We start from the raw sequence: 23,461 nt of genomic DNA on the forward strand, positions 1-23,461 counted from the left end.
AGCTCTGTGGCAGAGATGGTTTGTGGCCACAAACTATTTCTCCATTCTTCCTCAGTTAAAAAAAAAAAATTAATTAATTAACTAAATAAATAATCCTGATTTTATTTGGGCAGCAATGAACTTAACCAAAAGATGTTCTTTCCCAAACTCCCTTGCAGCTGGGTTTGGCATGGGATTAAGTTCTGATCAATAATCTGTAAGCAGAATGTGGGGGAGGGGTAACAGCCAGGGAAGGGGGGAAGGCTGCCCTAAAGAGGTGGGTGCCTTGTCCCTTCTGGAATAAGGAGCTCTGGGGTCCACTTGGACCATGAGTTAAGAATGGAACACGCCCCTGATGTAAAGCAAAAAGATAAGAACTCCATCCCTGATAACTTTGTGGAGCTGCCGTATTCACTCCTGCCAGGCTACCTGACTTCTTCTACATGAGAGAAGCAACCCTTGTGTGTTTATTGTTGTTTGTTGTTGTTGTTGTTACATTCAGCTCTAGTGAAAACCTGACTGAGATGGGAAGTTGGAGAAAATAAATCAACTGCGGGGTCCAGGGCTCAGGACCCTGCCACTCCAAGTGTGGTGCCTGCAAGAGCCGCACGGGCATCACTCAGGGGCTTGTTAGGAAAGCAGTCTCGGGCCCCACCCAGGCCTCCTGGATCAAAATCCAAACTTGAACAAGGTCCCCGGGTCCCTTGTACGCACTGTTTGAAAAGTTTCAGTGGCACTGACAGAGTGAATGCTCTATGAAAACCAGACCAAACATCATGGATTTGAATGAACTGCTGGGCAGTGTTCTTATGACCTAGATTTCTATCCTGTTAAAAAAAAAAACCCAAAAAACAAAGAACACACAACACTGAGAAAATATGACCTGATTTTGAGATCAGACATCAGACATACTTTCAAATGTTAAGTTTCTCAATAAGTTCAAAATGTACTAAAGGAAAACAAATACAAAGGTTACAAAAAGTAAAAAAAAAAAAAACAACACTAAATATGGACTTTTAAAGATATAATTCATAATAAACTAGAGTGCTTTACACATAATGATCAAGCTGCCCAAACCCAGAAACAATAACCTTTTGGTCATTTGTTACACCAAAGCTTTTTTATTCTCATTTTTAAGTTACTAACCACCAATTCTCTGACAAGTTTGGTAACATCCCAACTGTCCAACTGAAAATTCATTTACCTGCACAGCATTGAAACATGAAAATTATACTTTCAGTGTACACATTCAGTCTGGAAAATTTCTCCTCCACTCCCCCAAAGGACTCCCAGTCAGTAAATGCAATTCTCTACACGAACGAGATGTTTTGAATTAACGAAGTTCAGTTAATTTTCAAATAATTTTTCTACAGCAGTATTTTAGATAAAATGTATATACAAAAAAAAAAAAAGACCAGATTTTAGTTGTACTACTACATGAGTTTCACAACCCTATCCAACCATGTAACCACCAACCACCCCAGTCAAGATATACGACATTCCAATCCCCCCAGAAAGTTCCCTTGAGCTGCTCTGCAGGCCTTCCCCACCTCTGCCTTCCCCCCAGAGGCAGTCACTTGCCCAGGGGGGGTTCTTACTCTGATGTGGCCAGAAAATGGAGCCAAGAATGATTTTACAATTTAAAGCTGATAAAATAGTATTAAGAACCATAGAGCTCTATGTTGCCTGCAGGTGCTTTTACCATGCTTTAATCCTCTATCAAAAGCTCGTCTAATGTGTGGTAGCAAGGAATACAGAACACCTTGAGCTTAGTTCAGTCACCAGTGTGAGTGTTGATACAATTTGCTAAAACACTGACTCTATTTAAGTGGAGTCTTGATCTGTTTTCTTTAAGTAGGTATAAACAGGTTTTAAATAGGTATTCCTTCTTTGGGGAAATCCTAATTTAAAATACTGCCTCCTGCCCTCCCATATCAGATACCAAAAAGAGCCAGAACGCAGAGTGATTTGCAGTTGAATGTACAAAGTTTACTTTTTAAAACCTTTGATTATGCCATGTTATTGTTTTGGATTGAAGGTGGGAGTTAGGTAGGCCAAACTTTGTTTCTTTTATCCTAAACCAATATATTTAACTAAAACTTAATACACAGAGAGCAGCCTCTGAGCACTGTCTTCCTTCTTTGAATCGACTACTCCATCAATTTTTCAGTAGTTCACATTTCCCACTTTTAAGGAAATGGGCAAAGACAATATATATAATCCTTACAAAAATGATAAGAAAAGCACTGTTAGGTTTGGGTACCCTGCAAATGGAAGAGACCACTAATATTAGCAGTTTTCATCGTAAATCCAAGTAACCAATTCTTGGTTGGTTGTGTTACCAAAGCAAAAAGTATGAGACCACATACAGCGCAACTCCCAGTTACTCTTAACCAACAAGTCCATACCCTGGGGAGTCACTGTGTCTCTCCTTGATGGCACATCGGCATCGGAGGGTCACAGCTCTGTTTTGGGGCGGGCTGCTGCATACTTGGGTGCCAGTTCAGTGATGAGATTCACATAGTCAGTTTTTTCTGCACAGGCTCTGCACCCCTCTCCCCAGCTGTGCAGTATCTGTTTCAGCTCTGCTACCCTCATCTTTGACAGGTCCACTGACGCCAGGTCCAATTTCTTTTCTAAACAACAAAGAGGAAAAGCACGGTTTTTAAAAAAACCAAAACAACCGTGAAACACTTAGAAAGGCCAGTGGTGTTTCCTATCTTGGTGCCGACTACCCTGTGTTCCAAAGTGGGGAACAGTTCCAATTTCTATGGAAACCAAGACATACCTAAGGAAAATGTGTTATGTACAAAGCTATTGGGATCATTAGTGTTCTATTCAACTTGCTTTCCATGGAATTATATTTGCTTCAAAACAGGGGCCTGGGTAGCTTTGCAGAATTTTCGGCTTCTCAAGACCATAATTACTAAAATGACTACATTGCACCCTAATTGCTGCTCCTAAGATACAGAGAAGAGAATGGATAAATGGCAGTGCCTTGGGATGGTCTTGAGTGTGGCCAGATGAAAGTCTTAGATTGTAATTAACTAGAAAGTGATGGTTCGCTTTCTATACGAAGACATGTCTGCATTAAAACAGATGGACATACCTATTACAAAGCATTATCGAGTTTTTAAATACAAATTTAAGACACCAAAACACATGAATAAGATTAAGAGCATTCTCATTGGTCCTTAATTGTTTGGGATCTCTGCTTGAACTCACCTGATCCTCTGTCCCTACTGGGATTACAAAATCATCACAGCATTCATTGACAGTCTTTTGGGATATACCCACTTCTCTAATGCTGGCGCTTTGGTGCCAACCGATCTGGCTCCTAGCCTTCTTGCCAGTAACCGGCAGGAACACTTGTCATTAACATCCAACTCCTCTAGAAAGACTACTGTTTCCATTTACTACCTGCAGACAATGTGAAGAACTCAGCTACTTCTCTATTGTCAGACCCAAAAATAGGAAAAACAAACAAAGCTCATCTATAACATACTCATGATTATAATTTCCCTGTCAGGATGGGGAAATTCTTTTCTTTCCCCCTCCCCCATGACCAGGTGTGTCCTTGAACATGGATACAACATTGAAGTTTGCTTATTAGTGGCAGCCCAGGACTTTTGCAGCTTGACTTCTCTTGAGGAACCCTTTCCTTTTTTCCCTTGCATAATAAAACACAGCATTTGAAAGCCTGTTATCAACCTAACATAGTGGTCAAGTGACTTATCAAAAATTTCCAGTTAGTGTGCTTAAATCTAAAAGTTGGATTTTATACTTAGGAATAAATTTAACCAAAGAGGTGAAAGATCTATACACTGAAAACTACCGGACTAAACTGAAGAGAACACAAATGGAAAAACATTCTGTGTTCATGGACTGGAAGATTAATATTGCTAAAATGCCATCCTACCCAAAGCCATCTACAGCTTCAATGCAATCCCCATCGAAATTCCAATGGCATTTTTCACAAAAAAACAGAAAAAATAACCCCAATTTGTATGGAACCACTAAAGACCCTGAATAACCAAAGCAATCCTCAGAAAGAACTAAGCTGGAAGCATTGCACTCCCTGATTTCAAACTATACTATAAAACTATAATAAAACAGTGTGGTACTGGCATAAAAACAGACACAGATACTAATGGAGTAGAATCAAAAGCCCAGAAATTAACCCTTGCCTATAAGGTCAACTAATATTTGACAGAGGAACCAAGAATATTCAATGGGGAAAGAACAGTCTCTTCAATAACTGGTGTTTGCAAAACTGGATAACCACATGTGGAAAAAATGAAACTGGACCCCTGTCTTATATCACTTAGGAAAATTAACTTGAAATGGATTAAAAAGTTAAACATAAAGCCCGAAACCATAAAAATCCAAGACGAAAACATAGGGAAAGTCTCCTTGACATTGGTTCTGGCAACGATTTTTTGGATATGACACCAGAGCAAACAAAAACAAAAATCAGTAAGTGGGACTACATCAAACTAAAAAGTTTCTGCACAGCAAAGAAGCCATCAACAAAATAAATGGCAAGTTATGGGATGTGAGAAAATATTTGAAAATTACATATCTAATAAGGAGTTAATATCCAAAATATATTTAAAAACTCACACAACCCAATAGCAAAAAAATCCCAAACAATCTGACTAAAAAAAATAGGCAGAGGAACTGAATAGATATTCTTCCAAAGAAGACATACAAATGGCCAACAGGTCCCTGATAAGGTACTCAGCATCACTGACCATAGGGAAATGCAAAACAGCACTACAATGAGGTATCACCTCACATTTGTTAGAATGGCTGTCATCAAAAACCTAAGAGATAGCAAGTGTTGGAAACAATTTAGAAAAAAATCACTCTTGCTGGCAGTATTAGTTAGTACAGCCACTATGGAAAAGAGTATGGAAGTTCCTTTAAAAATTAAAAGTAGAACTACCAAATGATCTAGCAATCCCACTTCTGGGTATGTATCAAAAGGAAATGAAAATAGGATATCAAAGAGATGTCTGCACTTCCATGTTCATTGCAGCATTATTCACAATAGGCAAGATATGAAAACAACCTAAGTATCTATCAACAGATGAATGAATAAAGAAGATGTGATGTGTGTGTGTGTGTGATGCACATGTATACACATACAACGGAATGTTATTCAGCCATGAGAAAGGAAACCTTGCCACTTGCGACAAGAATGGACTAAGTGAAATAAGTCAGAGAAAGATAAATACTGTATGATGTCACTTATACATGGAATCTAAAAAAGCCAAACTAATAGAAACAGAGCGTAGGATGGTGTTTACCAGGGTCGGGTGGGTGGAGAAATTAAGATGCTGGCAAAAGGGTATGAACTTCCAGTTACAAGTTCTGGGAATCTAATGTACACCATGGTAGTTATGGTTAATACTATATTATATACTTGAATGTTGCTAAGAGGGTAGACCTTAAATGTTCTCATCACAGAAAAGATATGGTATTTATAAGACATGATGGAGGTGTTAGCCAACACGATGGTGATGATATTGCAATATATAAGTGTATCAAGTCAACATGTTGTACACCTTAAACGTGCACAATGTTTTATGTCAATTATATCTTAATAAATCTGGAAAAAATAAATAAAAGTTAAATTTTAAAGCCTTTTTTTATTTGGATGGTCAGCTATACCCTGTGCTCAGGGGACCCTTCAATTTTTATAGTGATCCCCATCCTTTAAAAAAAATAGATCTAGCAAAAGCATACTTTCAGGTCAAAAGCCAAATGACACCCTCCTAATTGAAAACATAATCCCACTCTACACTTACCTTGTTTGTTCATTTCATGGCTGACTTAATAAAAGACCTTTAAACATAGATGCTTTTATAGTGCAAATTATTAATATCCCACCATTTGAAGCCTTGTTCAATCTCAACTTTCCTGCCAACCATAAGCTGGGAAGGAGAATTTAGAACTGCTGGTCTATTCAAGATAAATTATTGAAGGAAAAATAAAACATTTTCTTGCGAGTGTCAGTAGTGTCTTTGAGTTTTTCTAGAGAACTTGGCATCTGACATTCATTTTAAAAGAGGAAAAACTCTGTAACCCTAAAATTATAAGGAAAACGTTGATCCCAAAATTAAAACTAGTTCATGGCTCCCCAAGGGCCTCTAGTGGCCAGCACTGCCAAAAGATTAGTAACAATGCATTTCTTTTCAATAATATCTGAATAATTTTTCTATTATTCAAGGAGCCAAGTAGGATCCCTTGTATATAGCAGATGTTATTCCAAGTACATTTGTCAAATGAAAGAATCAAGACAGGTTTGTCCCTTTTGTGAATATTGTTTATATGAACTCAATGATTCCTGCCTCTACTTCATTACTTGGAAGCCAATAAAAACAGATGCCTTCCACATAATCACCACCTTGGAGATTAGGGCTTGCCCTTGGCAAATTAAGAAGTAGGTTGTCTTTGGTATCTTCTGACCTTAAACCTATTTAAAGCCAGCTTTGTCGCTATGGTGCATAGGCATATTACACAGCTATGTTGGAAAATAAGACTAAAATAATTCAGAGTTGGGTGCTAATTACTTAGGTAGTTTATAATACTACAGTGGGTCTGTAACATAAAACAATGACTTAAGCAAAAGAAGTGAGTCTTTCCTGGTAAAATCTCAGGTGTTAAGGACAGGCTAAGGGAGGGATGCCCCAGGCTTTCAACACACCTATTCAGTGTACCCAAAAGGCTGACTCAGATACAAATCCTCAGTACTGTATAAGAATAGATCTATATCTGTGAAATTCATAAGGCCAAGGATAATGTTTTAAATAGGACATCTCCTCCCTTTCCTCGCTGTTTACTTTAGGCACCCTCGATAAGCTTACTTCATAAAACACAACCCGACTTGATGTGAATAACCTATTTCCTAAAATTTAAAACCGGCAAGATGGTAGACAAATCTAGGGGGAAAAGATACAGTCCATGTTTAAAACTTCAAAGTCCCGACATGGCCTTTGAATAGATGCAACTTTTGTCTTAATAGGTTACCAAGAGCTAAATCACCATGAATAGCTGCTCCCTTTACATTTGGAATTTTTCCTTGACACACATAGTTGACATTGCCTTGGTGATTTAAGAGTTTAAACCTGGCTATCCGGGTTGGCAGTTTTACTGAATGCTGATTGTGCCAGTCTTCATTTCTCTTCCCTAAAGGAGCTCAGATGGTGCTAGGCACCATTCAGCAGCCCAGCAACCTACTGGCGAGTGGAGATTACCTTCCCTTCTCCCACCGACTTTTTAGAAACAGGGACCTTGGTTTGGAGAATGGGCAATGCTCTGGACATATTGGAAAAATACATTTGTCTCCATTATACCATATTTCAGTTCACAGATCTGGCTGTCCATCTTCTTGAGCTTCTCGCAAATCTTTGGTGCAGGCATATGCACACTCATTGGGCGAGCAACTTCATTGAGGATCTTTGTGGCTGCATCCTTCGTTGCACCTAGATAATAGCACTGAAGGAGTACAAAGAGAATTTAGTGTCCTGGGTGATGAAAAAAAGTAGTTAATATAGTTTGGAGAAGTGAGAAAGAGGTTAACCTAGTTTTCATGGCCCAGCTATTAAATTTTAACCCCTGCTGACTAAGGCACCAGAAAACAAATGATTCCATCCCCGTGATCATGTTAATTAGAAGTGCCCTACAATTCACACGATGCTCAAAGACTAATAAGAGCCAACGTTTGCTAAGTGTTTTCTCTGTGCCAGGCACTTTTCTTGGGGCTTTAAAGGTCTTAACTTATTGAATTCTCACAACAATCCTGTGAAGTAAGTACTATAATTATCCCCATTTTACACCCAAGTCACCTGAAGGTCACCAGCTGGTAAGCAGAAGAGACGGAATTTAAACATCTAGCATTTTGGCTCTAGAGTCCATGTCCTTCTCCATCATGCTATGCGGCCTTTCCAGCTGCCTAACTGAGACAATTTACATTTAAAAATATGAAACTTAATGGCACAAATAAATGTTGAGAGTTTTACAATGTGTCAGTGTTGAACAGTCAACAATGCAGATTTAACTGACAAATTGAACATGAAAATTTTAGGCAAAATGAATTGGCCTGCAATGATCTGTAGTGAAATAAAACACTTTAATGAAAAGTCATCTGTGTAAACCCAGGAAACACCATTATAAGAGAATATAAATACTTCATTAGTTATGTATAAATGATGTGATAAAAATGTTTGGACAGGTTTAACTAATAGTCTTGGTAACAAATAAAGAGTCTACCCACTGTTAACCCAGGACAGAAAATTCTCATGAGGAATCTGTGTAACTTTACTTAAAACATGGAATTGCTTGTCTATTCAGAAAGCAAAATGAAACCAGATACATTCTAAATGAAAATACATAGGACTACATTTCACTGGATGATCAATTTCTGCCTGCTGTCTACAATGAACATGCTTGAGGCAAGCATTTAAGCAGGAGAACATTAAGACTAAGATGAGAAATGAAACTATTAACAGTTTCTTCAAGCATAAGGAAAAAGGAACAGGGAAAATTTACTATACCAGGCGGTTTTCTTTTCCTTTGACATCCAAGCAAAAGCTGACCAATTCCTTTTCTATGGTGTCCAGGGAAAAGTTGACTCCTCTGGCTATCAAGGAGTTATAGAATCGGTTCAAGAATTCTTTACATACTAGAAGGATCAAAGAAATTATGTAGTTATGTACAAAATAACCATGACCACACCTATGTGTATGCCCCGCTCACCAAATAAAAAAGTTAAATATGATTCAACACATTGTGACAATGGATTCAAATTATAAGTAAGAATTGTTTGGGGTCTATAGCTATTTGCTTAGAATTGGGCCTTGAATAATATGAACTTATCGAAGCAATCAATCTTTGGAACCAACTTGAACCTAAAATGAGACTTTTCCCACAAAAGTTAACCCTAAAAGAGAATATAGCTTTATATAGGATACGATTCTTGGGACAGCTTTGTTTAAAGCACAGAGAAAAACCTGAATACATATCTTAAATGAAACCCCTTGGTAGTCTGCCTAGGTCTGTAAGTTCTATCATCATGAACCTAAGTGAAACTCCAATTTGAACAATCATATTCAATCCCAGCATCCAAAGCCAGCGAAGAAGCAGAGGAGCTAAGAAGTGGCACAGGCAATAACCATAGTTAACATTTGTTGGGTGCTTAAAGGTGCTCGCGCCATTCTAATGTATGTTATTAACTCATTCAAGTCTCAGAACAAAGCTATGCTACTATCCTTATTTTACAGGTGAGGTAACTGAGTCAAAGAGAGGCCAGTTAACTTGCCTAATAAGTGCTAGAGAGGGAATTAGATCCCAGGCCATTGGACACTGGCCCTACACACTTATCCATTAGGTACCTCTGCAGTAGGAGGTTACTGCTTTTCCCATGTTGCTTTTCCAGATGGGGCAAGTGTCTGGCCCTAGCAAGCAGAGAGGGAAATGGAGGCCAGAAGCTTATGCTGGAAAACAGTGGCCCTAGTATTAGAGACAGAATTCTAGAGAAACATACTAAGGAAGAGTGGAGAGTGCTCCAGCCCTGGGTTCTATCCCTACTCTTGATTCATGGTATTAACTAAAACCAGGTAATGTGCTGCCATCCCCAATATTCAAGTGTCTTATCTATCTGTCTGGTAAATGAGGCAAGATCCACCGATCACCCCAATACACAAACTAGACACCTACTGTAGTTTAAACTATGTTCATCCGATTAAATTACTTTATTTAATAAACATTTATTGACTACTTCCTATGTATAAAACACCTTAGGAAGCCCTACTAACAGATAAACTTCAGGAAGGCGGCAAGATCCAGAAAGGAGAATCAGGTTGCAAGAAGTAATATGAGAAGAAAAAATGGCAAGTGGGAGAGAAATCTAAATCAAGATTAACTGTGTAACAATAATAATAAACATGTAGGGGAATAAGCGTAAGGTAAAACCCCAAAACAGGACAATCCTAACACATAAGATGAGAAATACAAGAAAATTCACTTGAAACTTCCTAAGATCCTTTATCATCCAGAAGAGGGTGGAGAAACATTACTGTTAAGTCATAATAATTTTTAGCCAATTACTCATGTTAACAACGTAAGGGTAGTAACTAAAAAATATAAACAGATTGCTTTCAGATCCGTATTGGTGCAGGGTATGGGAAGGGATTGTTCAAACATTATCAGTCCACTGGAAGACAGAAAAGTTTAAAAAAAAAAAAAGAAAAAGAAAGAAAGCACAATACATTTTTTTTAAAAAAACATGAAATTAAGTGGGAAAAATAAACCCAAATATATCATTAATTACAATAAGCATGAATATTAAACTTGCAGTTATAGAACAGGATTTTTCAGAGCAGAACTATCAAAAATTCAATTATCTGCTGTTTATAAGAGTCACATAAAAAGTATGAGACTACAACAAAAGGTTGAAAAAACAAAAAACAACAACAAAATTGAGGAGATTTTAAAAATAATAAGATATGCCTAGAAAATGCTAACCAAAATCTGCTTTAGTCCTATAAAGCATTTTTGAGAATAACAACAGTCACTACTAACCATAAAATGAACCATTTACCAGAAATACCAAAATAAATGTTCTAAACTAATGTACAGCCATTAACATAGCTTAATAATACAGAAAATCCTGATAGAATCATAAGAAGAAATTGACAAATTCACAATAACAGTAGATGGTTGAACATCCTCACAGCAATCATTTGATCAAATTGACCAAAAGTTAATAAGGACATTAAATATTTGAGCACTATTCACAAGTTTGACCTTATACCATATGGAGCCCTTCTCCCCCAAATTAGAGAACCCACATTCTTTTCAAGAAAATATGTAATATTTACATTAATTTGCCAGGTAGTAGGCCAAAAAGCAGTTCTCAACAAGCACCCAAAAACCCATACTAAGCAGGCCACATTCCCCGAATATAATTAGAAATCAGTAACAAAAATATGATCCAACTGAGTGTCTGCCCTCCTTATGCCTAGAAATTTTTAAAACACATACTTCTAACTAATCCGTGGGTCAAAGAAAAAGTAGTAAGTAACAGAAATGTACAATTTTTAGTACTTAATTCCAGTAAAAATACTATATATAAAACTTAAGGATTACAGTTAAGCAGTACTTACAAAGAAATTCATAACATTATTATCTTTCAAAAGAAAAAAATGAAAAAGAGTAAGCATTCAACTTAAGTTTTTAAAAGTATAACTATATAAACCAAAAGAATATAGAAACTACTGATAATAAAACCACATAAATTAAGCAGAAAAAATAAAAATAAATGAAACTAATGGTCAGTAAAGATAGATGAGTTCTTAGCAAGGAAAAAAGTGATAAAGAATTTTTTTAAGTGGTAAATCAAATAATATTCAGACAACCAAATAACAAGTAAGAACTCTTGGTAATTAAAATATGATCGCTAAATTAAAGAAAAAAGTTGACCAGATTTATTTAGGGGATCAAGTTGGGGGGAAAAATCACCAGGAAGTAGACCAAAAGACAAAGAGGTGGAAAATCATTAATGAAATTTAAGAAATTCAGGAAGACAAATACCTAAATAATATGAGCTTCAAAAAGAAGAGGGAATTGTCAAAGAACCAATATAGGGAATATTCTCATTAGTGGAAGACACAAATATCTGGATTGACAGACCCACAAAATTGAAAAAGATCTATACCAACACATAAAAATCAAGAAACTTTAGAACACTGGTAAAAAAGAAAAGATTCTATAATTCTGCTGAAATCTAAAATAGCTCTAATAACAATTATGAAATAGAGTGTCATTAGATTTCTTAACCCTGGAAACTATAATAGCTTAATGTCATTAAAATTCTACAGAAAATATGTTTTTGACCTAGAATTCTATAAACAGTCAAGCTATTCATTAAAATGTCAAAGTAAATAAAGTCATTTTCAACACTCAAGATCTCAAAATTATATTATCATGTGCTGTTTTTAAGGACAGTAGGCTTCACCAGAACATAAGAGTGAACCAATCAAAGGAATGCCTTGGGTTCCAGGAAACAAAGGTCAAACACAACAAAGAGACCAAGGAAATTCCCAGGAGGGGAGGGAGTCTTAGGACAACAGTGGTGTAGCTGGCTGGAGAGATGCCTGTCCAGGTTAAAGCAGGACACAGAGAGTACCAGGAATGATGCCACCAAGCAGAAGATCAAACTAATAGACTACCTGATGTGGTTAACTTGTTCAAAGATGATTTTCAGTTCTGTCGGGGGGGGGGGAGGATATATATATATATTTTTTAAATTTATTAAAATTATTTATTTAATTTTATTTATCATTTAATAATTATTATTTAATAATAATTATTTAATAAATGTATTAATCATATGTAATTATTATTTAATAAATTTATTAATTTATCATATATATGATAAATTAATGATTGGAACAAAAATTAACCAAAGAAAATTGAGGCAAGTTTTAATTCAAGGGGAGAAAGATATACATGAAAGATGAAATTCTGGTGCACTAGATAACTAACCTTTGAATAATATTTACATGACACAACAATATAAACCCTGAGATTTATTTTTACCCCAAGTGGTGATATAAATGTATGTAAAATGGGGGAATGGGTGTGCAAGAGACAAATGTGGGTGGGTGTAATAGATCTAAAACTTCATTTTTAAAAGATAATAAAAGTGCCAAACTGAAAAAGAACATTTTAAGCAGTTTATTTAGATTAATAAAGATATGTTTCAGATGAAGCAGCTAAACTACTTGGAAGTAGCTGCAGAGGAAGGAAAGCACTATCTAGAGAAGAATGGACAGGTGCTTAACATTTTTCAATATAGGCCCAGGAAAAAAAAATTTACATTTTAAACTTCTGCATATACATAACTATTTGATAATAAAAAAGGAGACATACCTAGAGAGAGAATAGAGACTTTAAAATCATAAGAAAACACCATAAGAAAAGCTTTATTTCAATAAATTCGGAAACAGCATAGACAACATCCTAGAAAAGTATAACAAAAATAAACTTACGTAGAAATAAGAACCTGAACCGACCTAAAAGCCATTTTAAAAAATTGAGGCAGTAATTAAAAATCTACCAGGGAAAAAAAGAACCCAGCTATCAGAACTATTTTATATAAACTATCACAGAGACAAGAATAGCAAAGGAAAAGAAAGGAAAGAAAACCTCCCAAATTTTAATGAGATTGGCCAAACCTTGACATCAAAACCAGGCAAGGACAATATGAGACAAAAATGACTGGCCAATTTCACGTTTTGAAAATAAAATGCACATTAAAAAAATCATAATCAAGGAAGAATCACGTCAGTGACCAAGATGTTTTAAAATTAGAAAAGCTAATAATTCAATTATAGGATCATCTCAATAGATGTATATGTATTTAATAAAATCGAATTTCTGTTCATGATTAAAGCAAGCATCCATATAAAGACACTTAGCAAACTCGGATAGAAAAGAACTGCATTGACTTGATAGAGGATATCTACGAAAGCTCTACAGCAAATGTCCTACATTAACAATAAAATGATCCTTTGTCACCACTTGTATTCAATACAGAACCAGATGTGTTAGCTAGTGGAAGAGATGTTTGTTAGAAAGGAAAAAGTGGGGTGCCTAGGTGGCTCCATCGGTTAAGCATCTAACTCTTGATTTCGGGCTCAGGTCATGATCTCAGGGTCATGAGATCGAGCCCCACATCAGGCTCCATGCTCAGCATGGAGTCTGGTTAAAATTCTCTCTCTCTCCCTCCGACCCTCCCCACCCAGGACACAATCTCTCAAAAAAAAAAAGGAAAAAAAGAAAAGAAAAGAAGGAAGGAAAAAGCAAAATTTTTATCATTTGCAAACTATATGATTGCCTAGGTAGAAAAACATTCTTAATAAGGACAGCATTATGCAAAATTGCTGAATATCAGATTAATACAAAAAAACAATGAGGAACCTGCAAATTTAAAATAAGAAATCATTTACAATCGTGACAAAAATTCCAGTGTAACTAGGAATAAATTTAATGAAATATATCAAGACTTTGAAAGAAAAAATTATAAAACTTGATCAAAAGATCTCAAAGTAGACCTCAGAAATGAAAAAATAAACCATGTTCATGGATGGGAAGAGTCAATATTATGGATTATAATTATTTTTAAGTAAATCTATACATTTAATGTTATTCCAGGGGCACTTGGGTGGCTCACTCGGCTAAGCTCCGCCATGATCCCAGGTCATGATCCCAGGTCATGATCCTAGGCTCCCTGCTCAGCAAGGAGTCAGCTTCTCCTCCTGCCTCTCCCCTTGGCTTGTGCTCACTCTCTCAAATAAATAATGTTGTTCCAATCAAAATCCCAATAGGACTTTTATAGATTTTACAACCTGGTCCAAAAATACATACGAAGAAACAAGAGCAAATGAAAGTCAAGAAACGTTTGAAGAAGAAAAAAAAGAGGGGCGGGGGCGCCTGGGTGACTCAGTCGTTAAGCGTCTGCCTTCAGCTCAGGTCATGATCCCAGGGTCCTGGGATCAAGCCCCGCATCGGGCTCTCTGCTCAGCGGGGAGCCTGCTCCTCCCTCTCCCACTCCCCCTGCTTGTGTTCCCTCTCTCGCTGTGTCTCTGTCAAATAAATAAATAAAATCTTTAAAAAAAAAAAAAAGAGGGGCGCCTGGGTGGCTCAGATGGTTAAGCATCTGCCTTCAGCTCAGGTCATGATCTTCCAGTCCTGGGATCGAGCCGCACATCGGGCTTCCCGCTCAGCGGGGAGCCTGCTTCTCCCTCTCCCTCTACCTCTCCCTCTGCTTGTGCTCTCTCTGTCTCTCTCTCTCTCAAAATGAATAAATAAAATATTTCTTTTAAAAAAAAAGGAGTTTGAGGAGTAGACGTTATCATCTATCAAGATTTAGTTCTAGAGCTACAGCATTGAAAACACTGTGGGAATGGCACAGAAATAGACCAGGAGACCTAGTCTAGAAACAAATGCACAAATCTAGAGAAGGTTGGTAAAGGATGGAAGTGATGCTAAAAATCAATGGAGGATAAAAATTTACTAGTCAATAAATGGTACTAAGACAACTCACCACTGAAAAAGATAAACTTAGATCTCTATCTAAAACTACATGCAAACATAAATCCCAGGTGAATAAAGATTTATATGGGAAGAGCAGCACTACAAAACTTTTAGAAGAAAACCCAGGAAAGCATCTTCATGACATCAGGATAGAGAAGAAATATTTCTTTTTTTTTTTTTTAAAGATTTTATTTATTTGACAGAGAGACACAGTGCAAGAGAGAACATAAGCAGGGGGAGTGGGAGAGGGAGAAGCAGGCTCCCCGCTGAGCAGGGAGCCCGATGCGGAGCCCGATGCGGGGCTCGATCCCAGGACCCTGGGATCATGACCTGAGCCGAAGGCAGATGCTTAACAACTGAGCCACCCAGGCGCCTCAAGAAGAAATATTTCTTAAAGAAGTTACCAAAACACAGATCATACATTGGATTACAGCAAAATTAAACACTTTTGTAATGCCAAAGAAATCATAAACAAAAGATAAGACAAGTCACAGACTGGAGGAAGATATTTAAAACTTACGTAACTGACTAAAGATTAATATCTAGAATACATGAAAAATTGCTATGGTCATACCCTTGGGTCCAGTCATTACCAATGACTGTAATCTCTCTATAATTTTAGTTGAAACATCCCATTGTCTGACCATCACCTCCTATCTCTCCAGCTCATGTCCTCTAACACCCAACACCCAAGATCTCTGACCCCACCAGGTCATACAATCCATTGATTTTCCCACCTTTTTCACCATGCTTCCTTACTCAGTTTAGATTCCATGTTCTACAGTATAGTCACTTCTTTGCACATAAATTCAATTCTCTTGCATCTCCCTCCCTCATTGTATGCACCTGGAAAAACCCTAGCCCTAGTTAAAACCAACTCTCCACCCAGTTTGTACCTACACTCACTGAACATAACTGGAGGAAATAACACAGTGGTGCTCACTGGCCTCACTTTAAATTCATGACACTAATTTCCAGTAAGCCATCAGGGGTGTTCAACAACCCTACTCCATTGGCCATACTCACACTGTATCCAACTCCCCAAATGACAATTGCAAAGCTGCTCTCTCTTCAAAGCTTGTCTAGCACCTCCACCCCATCCTCACTCCCACCTCATGATCCTGCATCCTATTTTTCTGAGGAACAAAAAGCAACAGGAGAGAAGTCTCTCCTGCTTCTGCTGTCACATCACCACACCTGTACCTGCATATTCTGCCTTAATTCTATGAACAAACTTTGACAACCCCTCCACCTGCTATAGAGATCCTATCAACTCCCTACTCCTGCACTTCTGCGCTCTCCCTCCTGTCTGGTTCCCCATTAGCCTGCAACATGATGTGTTACTTCTCATATCTTAGAAGCAACAGAAAGATCTCTCAACACCACATTCCCCCCCTCACCACCACCAAATACCACCACATTTGCCCATTCCTCTTTAAGAAAAACAAAGAATTTTTATGCTGTGGTTTCCAAGTCTCTCCTCTCTTCCTCTCCCTCACTCCTCCCACACCTAGTTTAAAGTCAGTGAGTTATAAAAGGTTTGTTGTGAAAGACAGGGTCCTTCGCCTCCCCTTGTTACCTGATTGTTTTTTTGTGTACTTCCTTGTTTTGTCCTGCATGATACTTATAGTCACTTGAAATGTATTTGTGGAGATTATTTGAGGCATAAAATTATGATGTCTTATTTCCATAAAGGATTTGTGTCTGTATTTATCAGGCTTAGGAGCTACTAGCCAGGGACTACTTTAAACTAAATTGACAGCTTGATATTTTCTTGGACCCCTTATGTGAAATTTAGCTGCAAATCCAAGTGAGGACATCTTGTGGTTATAATCTCTCAGAAATGTGTTTATTCTTTCTTCAATTCTGCTCAGTGTCAAGGAAATTTTCCTTAGAGACCTCTGTGGGTAGGGATGGGTTAGCTTTATTGCTCGTTCAACCTTACGCTGAGGGAGTAACACTTTGGGAATCCCAGATTAACAGAGAAGAGTGTCTTAGTAGATTCCTTACCTAAAACAAGTCTTAGGCTTTGCCTTCCATCTCCCTCACACCAAAGATCATCTTTGACTGGCCACTGTCATCTGGGCAGAATGAGTGTAAACTCAGTTTACCATTCAGGACTGCTTCTTCCCCTTCAATTTTGCCCTAGTAAATCTTTCTATCTTGTCAGCTCTTGGTTCCTTTATGACGTTTTCATATTTTCTCCTGCAGCATTAGGATTTCTTGGCCAGAGGATTGCTGTAATCTGACCCACTAAGTTCCCAACATTCTGACCAGAGTCTTTAAAAATGAAAGATTATGCTACTTCATAGCTCAACACCCTCCTGTGGTTTTCCATATCACTCAGAGTCTAATCCAGTCTCTAGATTGTCCCACAGTCCCGGATGACCTGACTTTCCACTGCCTCTCACACCTCAAGGTCTGTCACCTCTCCCACTTAAGCCACATTGCTCTGTCCTCAACAAAGTACCTAGATTGGGTGTGAAATGTATTTTTTGGCTGAATAAAAGAGATCCTGCATATCTGTAAGAAAATTGCAGTCCAATAGGGAAAAGTTAAGTTGAAAGTGCATATAATCTATCACCCAGAAATTCTTGCTCTATGACCTAGAGAAATCATCACCAATGTGCTCTAGGAGACATGTATAAGAATATTCAGAGGACCATTGTTTAAAGTTATGTAAAAGTGTGAAGAACCTAACCGAACCTCCAAGAGAGAATAGTTACATACACTGTATTTCACTCAGAAAGTGGAATTCTAGAGGTAAGTTAAAAAGAATGAACTATGTCTGTAGTTATCAACGTATAAAATGCCCCAATATAATGTTGAATGAAAAAGGTTGCAAATGAATATGTACAATGTACAATTATATACAACTAAGATCAAAAAAATTACATAGATTATTTGTGGATACACACATTTACAGTAAGAGTTCTTTAAAAATGGAAAAGAAGCACACATTAACTTTAGAACAGACATTTCTCCTAGAAAGGGAGAGAAAACAGTGGCTACAAGTGTGTTATTTTATTTTTTAAAGACAGAATGGTAGCAAATGTAGCAAAATATTAACAATGAATCTAGATGCTAGGTATAGGTCATATAAAAATTTTCCTGTATGTTTGAAGTAGTTGCTAATTGATGTTAAAAACTCACCACAATATCTTTGACTGTCACAGAAATCCCCCATATGCTCAATAAAATATTTGGTAATGTTAGTGAAATTGAATTTAAAATTTTAAGGTGAAATCACATACCAATTAAGCAATTATTAGCCAGAGCCCAAAAGGGGAAAACAGTATTTGGAAAATATAATAATGCCACCTGCAGGAAAAGAGCTACAAGCTTTTCAAAAAGATAATGATAAATGCTCAAAATCAGGTTGGTGGAATAATTAAACTGGCAGTGGGCTAGAAACATTATTTTCAACAGTTCCATCCACACCTTCTAAAACTGAAGTCAGTCCCACATTATCTACTTGATTTTGGAGGAAAAATTTAAAAAGACACCAGATTAATCTGGGTGATACCAGGACTAGGGGAGAATTGCTATCTAAGAATATTCATATGTTATAAGGAATTAAGAGTTTAGAAATAGCCAGAACTTCTTGAATAATTTGTGTATTACTTCATTGTTCCGATTTTATTTTTAATATTTCCTTAAATAATTTAGTTCCCAGCAGTATACTCAGAAGTGGTATAGTTAGTTATTCAGTGCTTGGGCTCTGAAGGCAGACTCTCTGGGTCCAAATCCTGGCTTTATTGATTACTAACTGTGTGACTTTGGGCCTTTCACTGTTGAATTATCTGACAGTCTAACTTGAAGTCCATCAGTATTTTTTCTCTGGCTATGTTTAAGATTTTCTCTTTGTTTTCTTCTTTCTCTCTAGTGATTCATTCTTGACAATTTCTTCAGTCTTCTTAGTTATTAATTATTTTATCAGCTGTATCTAATCTTCTATTAATCCCATTAATTTCTATTTGTAGCCATTTAATCTGGTCCTTTTCCAAATATGGTTGGACATTTTTAAGAGTCTTTGCCCTTTATTTATATTTTCAATCCCTTCCTTTATTTCTTAAAACAAAATAAATGTATTTTCTACTCTGTGCCTGATAATTCTAGTACCTGAAGCCTTTCCACTAGTTTCTGCCACTAGTCGAAACTTGCTGTCACTCATGGTGCCCTTCTTCCTCATGGGTGTAAGACTTTTCTGAATGTAAGCTTTATTTCTTAGACTTTAACTATGAGAATTATTTGCAGGCTGGGCTAAAGGTGGAGTCCTACAGGTAAGATCAATATTTGCTGATGTCTAAAACCCCATTAAACTAAAATTTCAGTTTGAGATGTTTTGGACCATGCAGGTTGTGTGCATTTGGGCCTCAATGCGTATGTGGGCTATCTTGTGATTAGGAGTTATCTGGAGACATTTTTGTTTTCCCTTTTGGTACAAAGTTCAAGTACCACAATTGCTTTTAGTCTCTAAGGATGGGGGTAGCGTTGTGGTTATTTCCAGGTCACCTTTTATAATGGAGGTCTAGCTCTTTGGGATTTCAGATTAATTGGAGGAAGACCTTATATTAAACTCCTAACTTGGGAAGGTTCTGGGCTTTGTCTTTATTCTCTTTATTCTACCAAAGCCAGGAAAACCTAAATTCAGATTGCCCGGGTAACAAATGCCCTCAAGGCAAAAGCCACCTTCCCATTCCTTTTACCTCTTTTAGTTTCCACTTTCACCTTGATTTTTGGCCTCTGGTTATACCTTACTAACTTACTCTTAAAATTATTTTTAGGAGCGCCTCGGGGGCTCATTGGTTGAGCATGACTTTTGATTTCTGCTCAGGTCATGATCTCAGGGGTCCCAGGATAGAGCCCTGAGGCAGGCTCCTCACTCAGCAGGGAGTTTGCTTGTCTCCCTTTCCCTGTGCCCCTCCCCCATCCCTCGCACACACACGCACAAAGTCTCTCAAATAAGTAAATAAATCTTTAAAAATGTTTTTACATTTTTTTTTATTTTATCCAGTGTTTTTAGTTGTTTTCAGCTAGAGGATCAGTCATGTTGTCTTTTAGAGCTCCACGTCCTATTCATTCCTAATGCTATTAATAGGAACAGAACATTAAATATAACAGCCTGTCATTTGTATTTTTAACATTCACCGAGCAATTAGTAAGTACCAGACAGTGTTCTAGTGGTTGAAAAACAAAGTCCATACCCTCAAGGATTACATGCTAGGGAATAAATAAAAGTATCTTGTGGCTGTGAAGAAAAAGAAACATGGTAATGGGGGTAGAGAGTGACAAGGTAAGTAGTAGTATTCTAAATGGAGTGGTCAAGGAAAACCTCTTGGATAAAGTGGTATTTGAGCAGCAACCTTAAGAAAGGGAGAGAAAACCATAAGTGGACTACTTGGGGTAGAACTCTCTGGGCAAAGGGAAGAAGTGCAAAGGCTCCAGTGCAGGAGTGTCCTTGGTGGGTCCAAAAAACAGTCAGGGCACCAGAGTTATGGAAGCAGAGTGACCAAGGGGAGGGAGGACCGTAGAAAATGAGGTCTAGTCCAACACGCAATAATCACCATATGCTGTAATAAATCTAGGAAAGATGGCATACGCTTTACATTCAACTAATCCAGGGGCTCTGGCTTTTCTGAAATGTTTTCAGATAAATGCTCCAGAAATTAAATTACTAATGAGTAATCAGATCAATTGTTTGTGTCTCACAAATTCTGCTTTAAATGCATAGGATGCAGTTATAAGATTCTTTAAACAAAATTATAACTTAGCTGAACAAATATATCTATAGAAAATTTAAAAATGACATCGTGTAGATATTTTCAATTTCTGGAGAGAAGTTTAATTACCGCAGGGCTGGTAGAAAACTGGACTCCAATTCCTAACACCTCATTAAGTTGTTATACAAACTACACTCATCCAGTTATTCAATGTATACTGTGAATCTACAGTTTCCTGTTAAGTAGGGATAGAGTCCCAAGGTTACAGAAGGGTGAGGAGGAGATCCACTTTATATAAATTATTTTGGTCAATGAAAAATGGTTGTTACAGCAGTCCAGGAGGAAGGGGCTAGCATAGCCAATTATCTTCTCTAATCTTGTTAACAACCCTCTGAAGTAGGTACTATCACGCAGATTTTGCAAGGAAGGGGCATGGGGGCTCAGAGCAGAAGGGTTGGTGGAACCTAGTCCCACGTGTTCTGATTGCAGTGCCTAGCCTAGGTTCTGCGAGCACAAGAGGAATCATCCCTGGGTATTCCTCCTAAAGAGTTAATATACTCCTCTATAAATCAACTTTACTCGGTAAGTCCTAACAAACGTTACTTTGGTTCTCTGGTTTAAGCCACCTCGACTCAATTACAGACAACTTGTTTTATTTTTCTTTTGGGAGTCAAACAAATTTAAATTTGAAAGACCTCGCCTGGCCAGGGAGGGGCCAGACTCGCTCATCAGCCCCAGCAGCATGGACGCAGCGCCAGGGTCTTCTGAAGCTGGTTGCGTCTACACAACATCTAATCCAAATCCCAAATAGCCCAAGACCAGAACGCGGCCTCAAGGTGTCACTGGGCCGGGATCGAACTTTTGCCTAGGCTTGGGCGAAGGCGATGGGAAACCAGGGACGGGGACCTGCATTTCCTGAGTTAAATGTTATTTATAGCCAGGGCCAGGGGAAGCCAAAGCCGACAACAGCGGCGGGGCAGCGCGGTGCCATCTCCAAGCAAGCAGGTCTCACACCGCTCACCTTCACAGTCGGCCCCTGGCCGTTCCCCGGCCTCCTGGCCCAGCGCCGGCCCCGGGTTAGAGACCCAAAGCCCGGCAAAAAAGGCCACCACTGCGGCTGGGCCCGTGCACCACATGCTGAGCCAGCTGCTCCAAACGCCTCGCCACCCGCGTCCACCGCCAGCCACGGTGCTACCGCCCGGGGCCGTTACAGGACGCCGAGGAGCCGAGCGAGTGGTCGGGGAAAAATCTGCCGGGAGTTGCTAGGCCAAATGACGCAATTCAATCATGAGTTTCCATTGGCTTTCAGGTAAGGACCTAGAAGGGGGCGGGACGAAGAAATCCCTTCCAGGCACTCCCCGACTGGCGCGTGCGCACTCTCGCACACGCGCTGCAGTGCCGGCAGGGCGGGGTGGGAGGACGCACTAAAGCTATTCGCCGGCAGTCCGAGAGGAAAGGCGAAACCTTCACGCTGATTGGTGGCGACGCGGGAGGCCGCGGCGGATGGACCGGTGGGCGGGCGGGAACGTGAAGTTTCCGCGGTGCCTGATGGGGCTGTTCCGAGGCCCGAAGCTCTTGCCACAGCGGGACCACTGGTTACTGCTGCCGCCTTCTCTGCCGCCTCATGGCGGCCATCGGAGTTCACCTTGGCTGCACATCAGCCTGTGTGGCCGTCTATAAGGTGAGAGACTGGGGGATCTGGGCTCCGGGCTGATGGCCCCCCAGTTCTCCGGGTGCGGGGCTAAGTCCTTTGGTCTCCTCTGGGATTGTGAACACGCTTGTCGCCGGCCTAGGAATGTCGTGCGGAAAGGCATTATTGCGGGGAAGTTTGGAGGCAAAGGGCCGGGCGGACCCAGCCTGGTCCTCCGCAGCTCCTCCGGAAAGCCTGCTGTGCTCGGACGGAGGGTCGTGACGACGCGGGCCGGCGGGGTCCGGGAACGTCCGGGCCGCAGGGAGCCTGGAGGGGGGCGGTCCTGGGGTCGTCAGGGCCTCTGGAGGCCCAGAGGGATCTCGGAGATGTCGTGGGCACTGGAGGCTCGGAGTCGGGCGGTCCCGGGGACGTCAGGGCAGCAGGAGGCCTGGAGGGTCTCGGGGACATCAGGGCCGCGGGAGGCCCGGAGAGGTCTCGAGGACCTCGTGGGCGCTGGACGCCCGAAGAGGGGCGGTCCGGGGGATGTCAGGGCAGCAGGAGGCCTGGGAGGTCTCGGGGACGTCAGAGCTACAGGAGGTCTGGAGGAGTCTCGAGGACCTCGTGGGCGCTGGACGCCGGGAGGGGGCGGTCCCCGGGAAGGGCAGGGCCGCTGGAGGCGGGGAGGTGGGCCGGAACGTCCCGACCCGGAGGTTTTTGAATGTTTGCCAGGAAAGGACCTGGTGGTCGAGATCTGGAACTGGAGTTGTTAATCCCGTGAAGCGCGTGAAGCGAGTTGGTGGTGCACGCTCTTACTGACTTGACCTTTCTTGAATGCAAGAGCTTAACAAGGAATTGTATGTAGTCTGCTCATCAGGAGGGAGGCGGAAGGAACAATAATAATGAACTCCCCTGATATTAGTCTTGCATTTAAATGTCAAGTGATTTGGAAGGAAAAACCAAAGGGATTTAATGCTACTTCATCATACGTAGAAAAAGGAAGAAAGAAAGATGTATTTGTCAGGGA

The 23,461-nt window shown here is 39.4% G+C and overlaps 2 protein-coding genes across 2 annotated transcripts in view; one reads left to right on the forward strand and one right to left on the reverse strand.

Moving 5' to 3' along the window:
- Positions 1-1,080: 1,080 nt before the first annotated feature.
- CDNF (cerebral dopamine neurotrophic factor) lies at positions 1,081-22,299 on the reverse strand. The gene is made up of 4 exons (XM_006735244.3): positions 21,829-22,299; positions 8,541-8,668; positions 7,341-7,482; positions 1,081-2,615 (listed from the first exon to the last, which is right to left on the reverse strand). Exons 1-4 carry the CDS (start codon positions 21,941-21,943, stop codon positions 2,437-2,439), a joined length of 564 nt encoding a protein of 187 aa, XP_006735307.1. The 5' UTR covers positions 21,944-22,299; the 3' UTR covers positions 1,081-2,436.
- A 22-nt stretch (positions 22,300-22,321) lies between these two features.
- Positions 22,322-23,461, forward strand: part of HSPA14 (heat shock protein family A (Hsp70) member 14) — a 38,113-nt gene continuing 36,973 nt past the window's right edge. Inside the window, exon 1 of the mRNA XM_081818903.1 lies at positions 22,322-22,488. Coding sequence (XP_081675029.1) covers positions 22,432-22,488 — 57 coding nt within the window. The 5' untranslated portion in view covers positions 22,322-22,431. The remainder of the gene's footprint in view (positions 22,489-23,461) is intronic.

This window comes from Leptonychotes weddellii, chromosome 5, assembly GCF_054177405.1.
Source record: "Leptonychotes weddellii isolate Sample4059 chromosome 5, ASM5417740v2, whole genome shotgun sequence".
Lineage (NCBI taxonomy): Eukaryota > Metazoa > Chordata > Mammalia > Carnivora > Phocidae > Leptonychotes > Leptonychotes weddellii.

Coding starts and splice junctions, on each gene's coding strand:
- CDNF (XM_006735244.3), bottom strand. CDS start 21,943: ATGTGGTGCACGGGCCCAGCCGCAGTGGTGGCCTTTTTTGCCGGGCTT. Junction 8,669..21,828: donor GCCAGGGGCCGACTGTGAAG/GTGAGCGGTGTG, acceptor TGATCCTTCTAG/TATGTAAAGAATTCTTGAAC. Junction 7,483..8,540: donor AAGGAAAAGAAAACCGCCTG/GTATAGTAAATT, acceptor GTACTCCTTCAG/TGCTATTATCTAGGTGCAAC.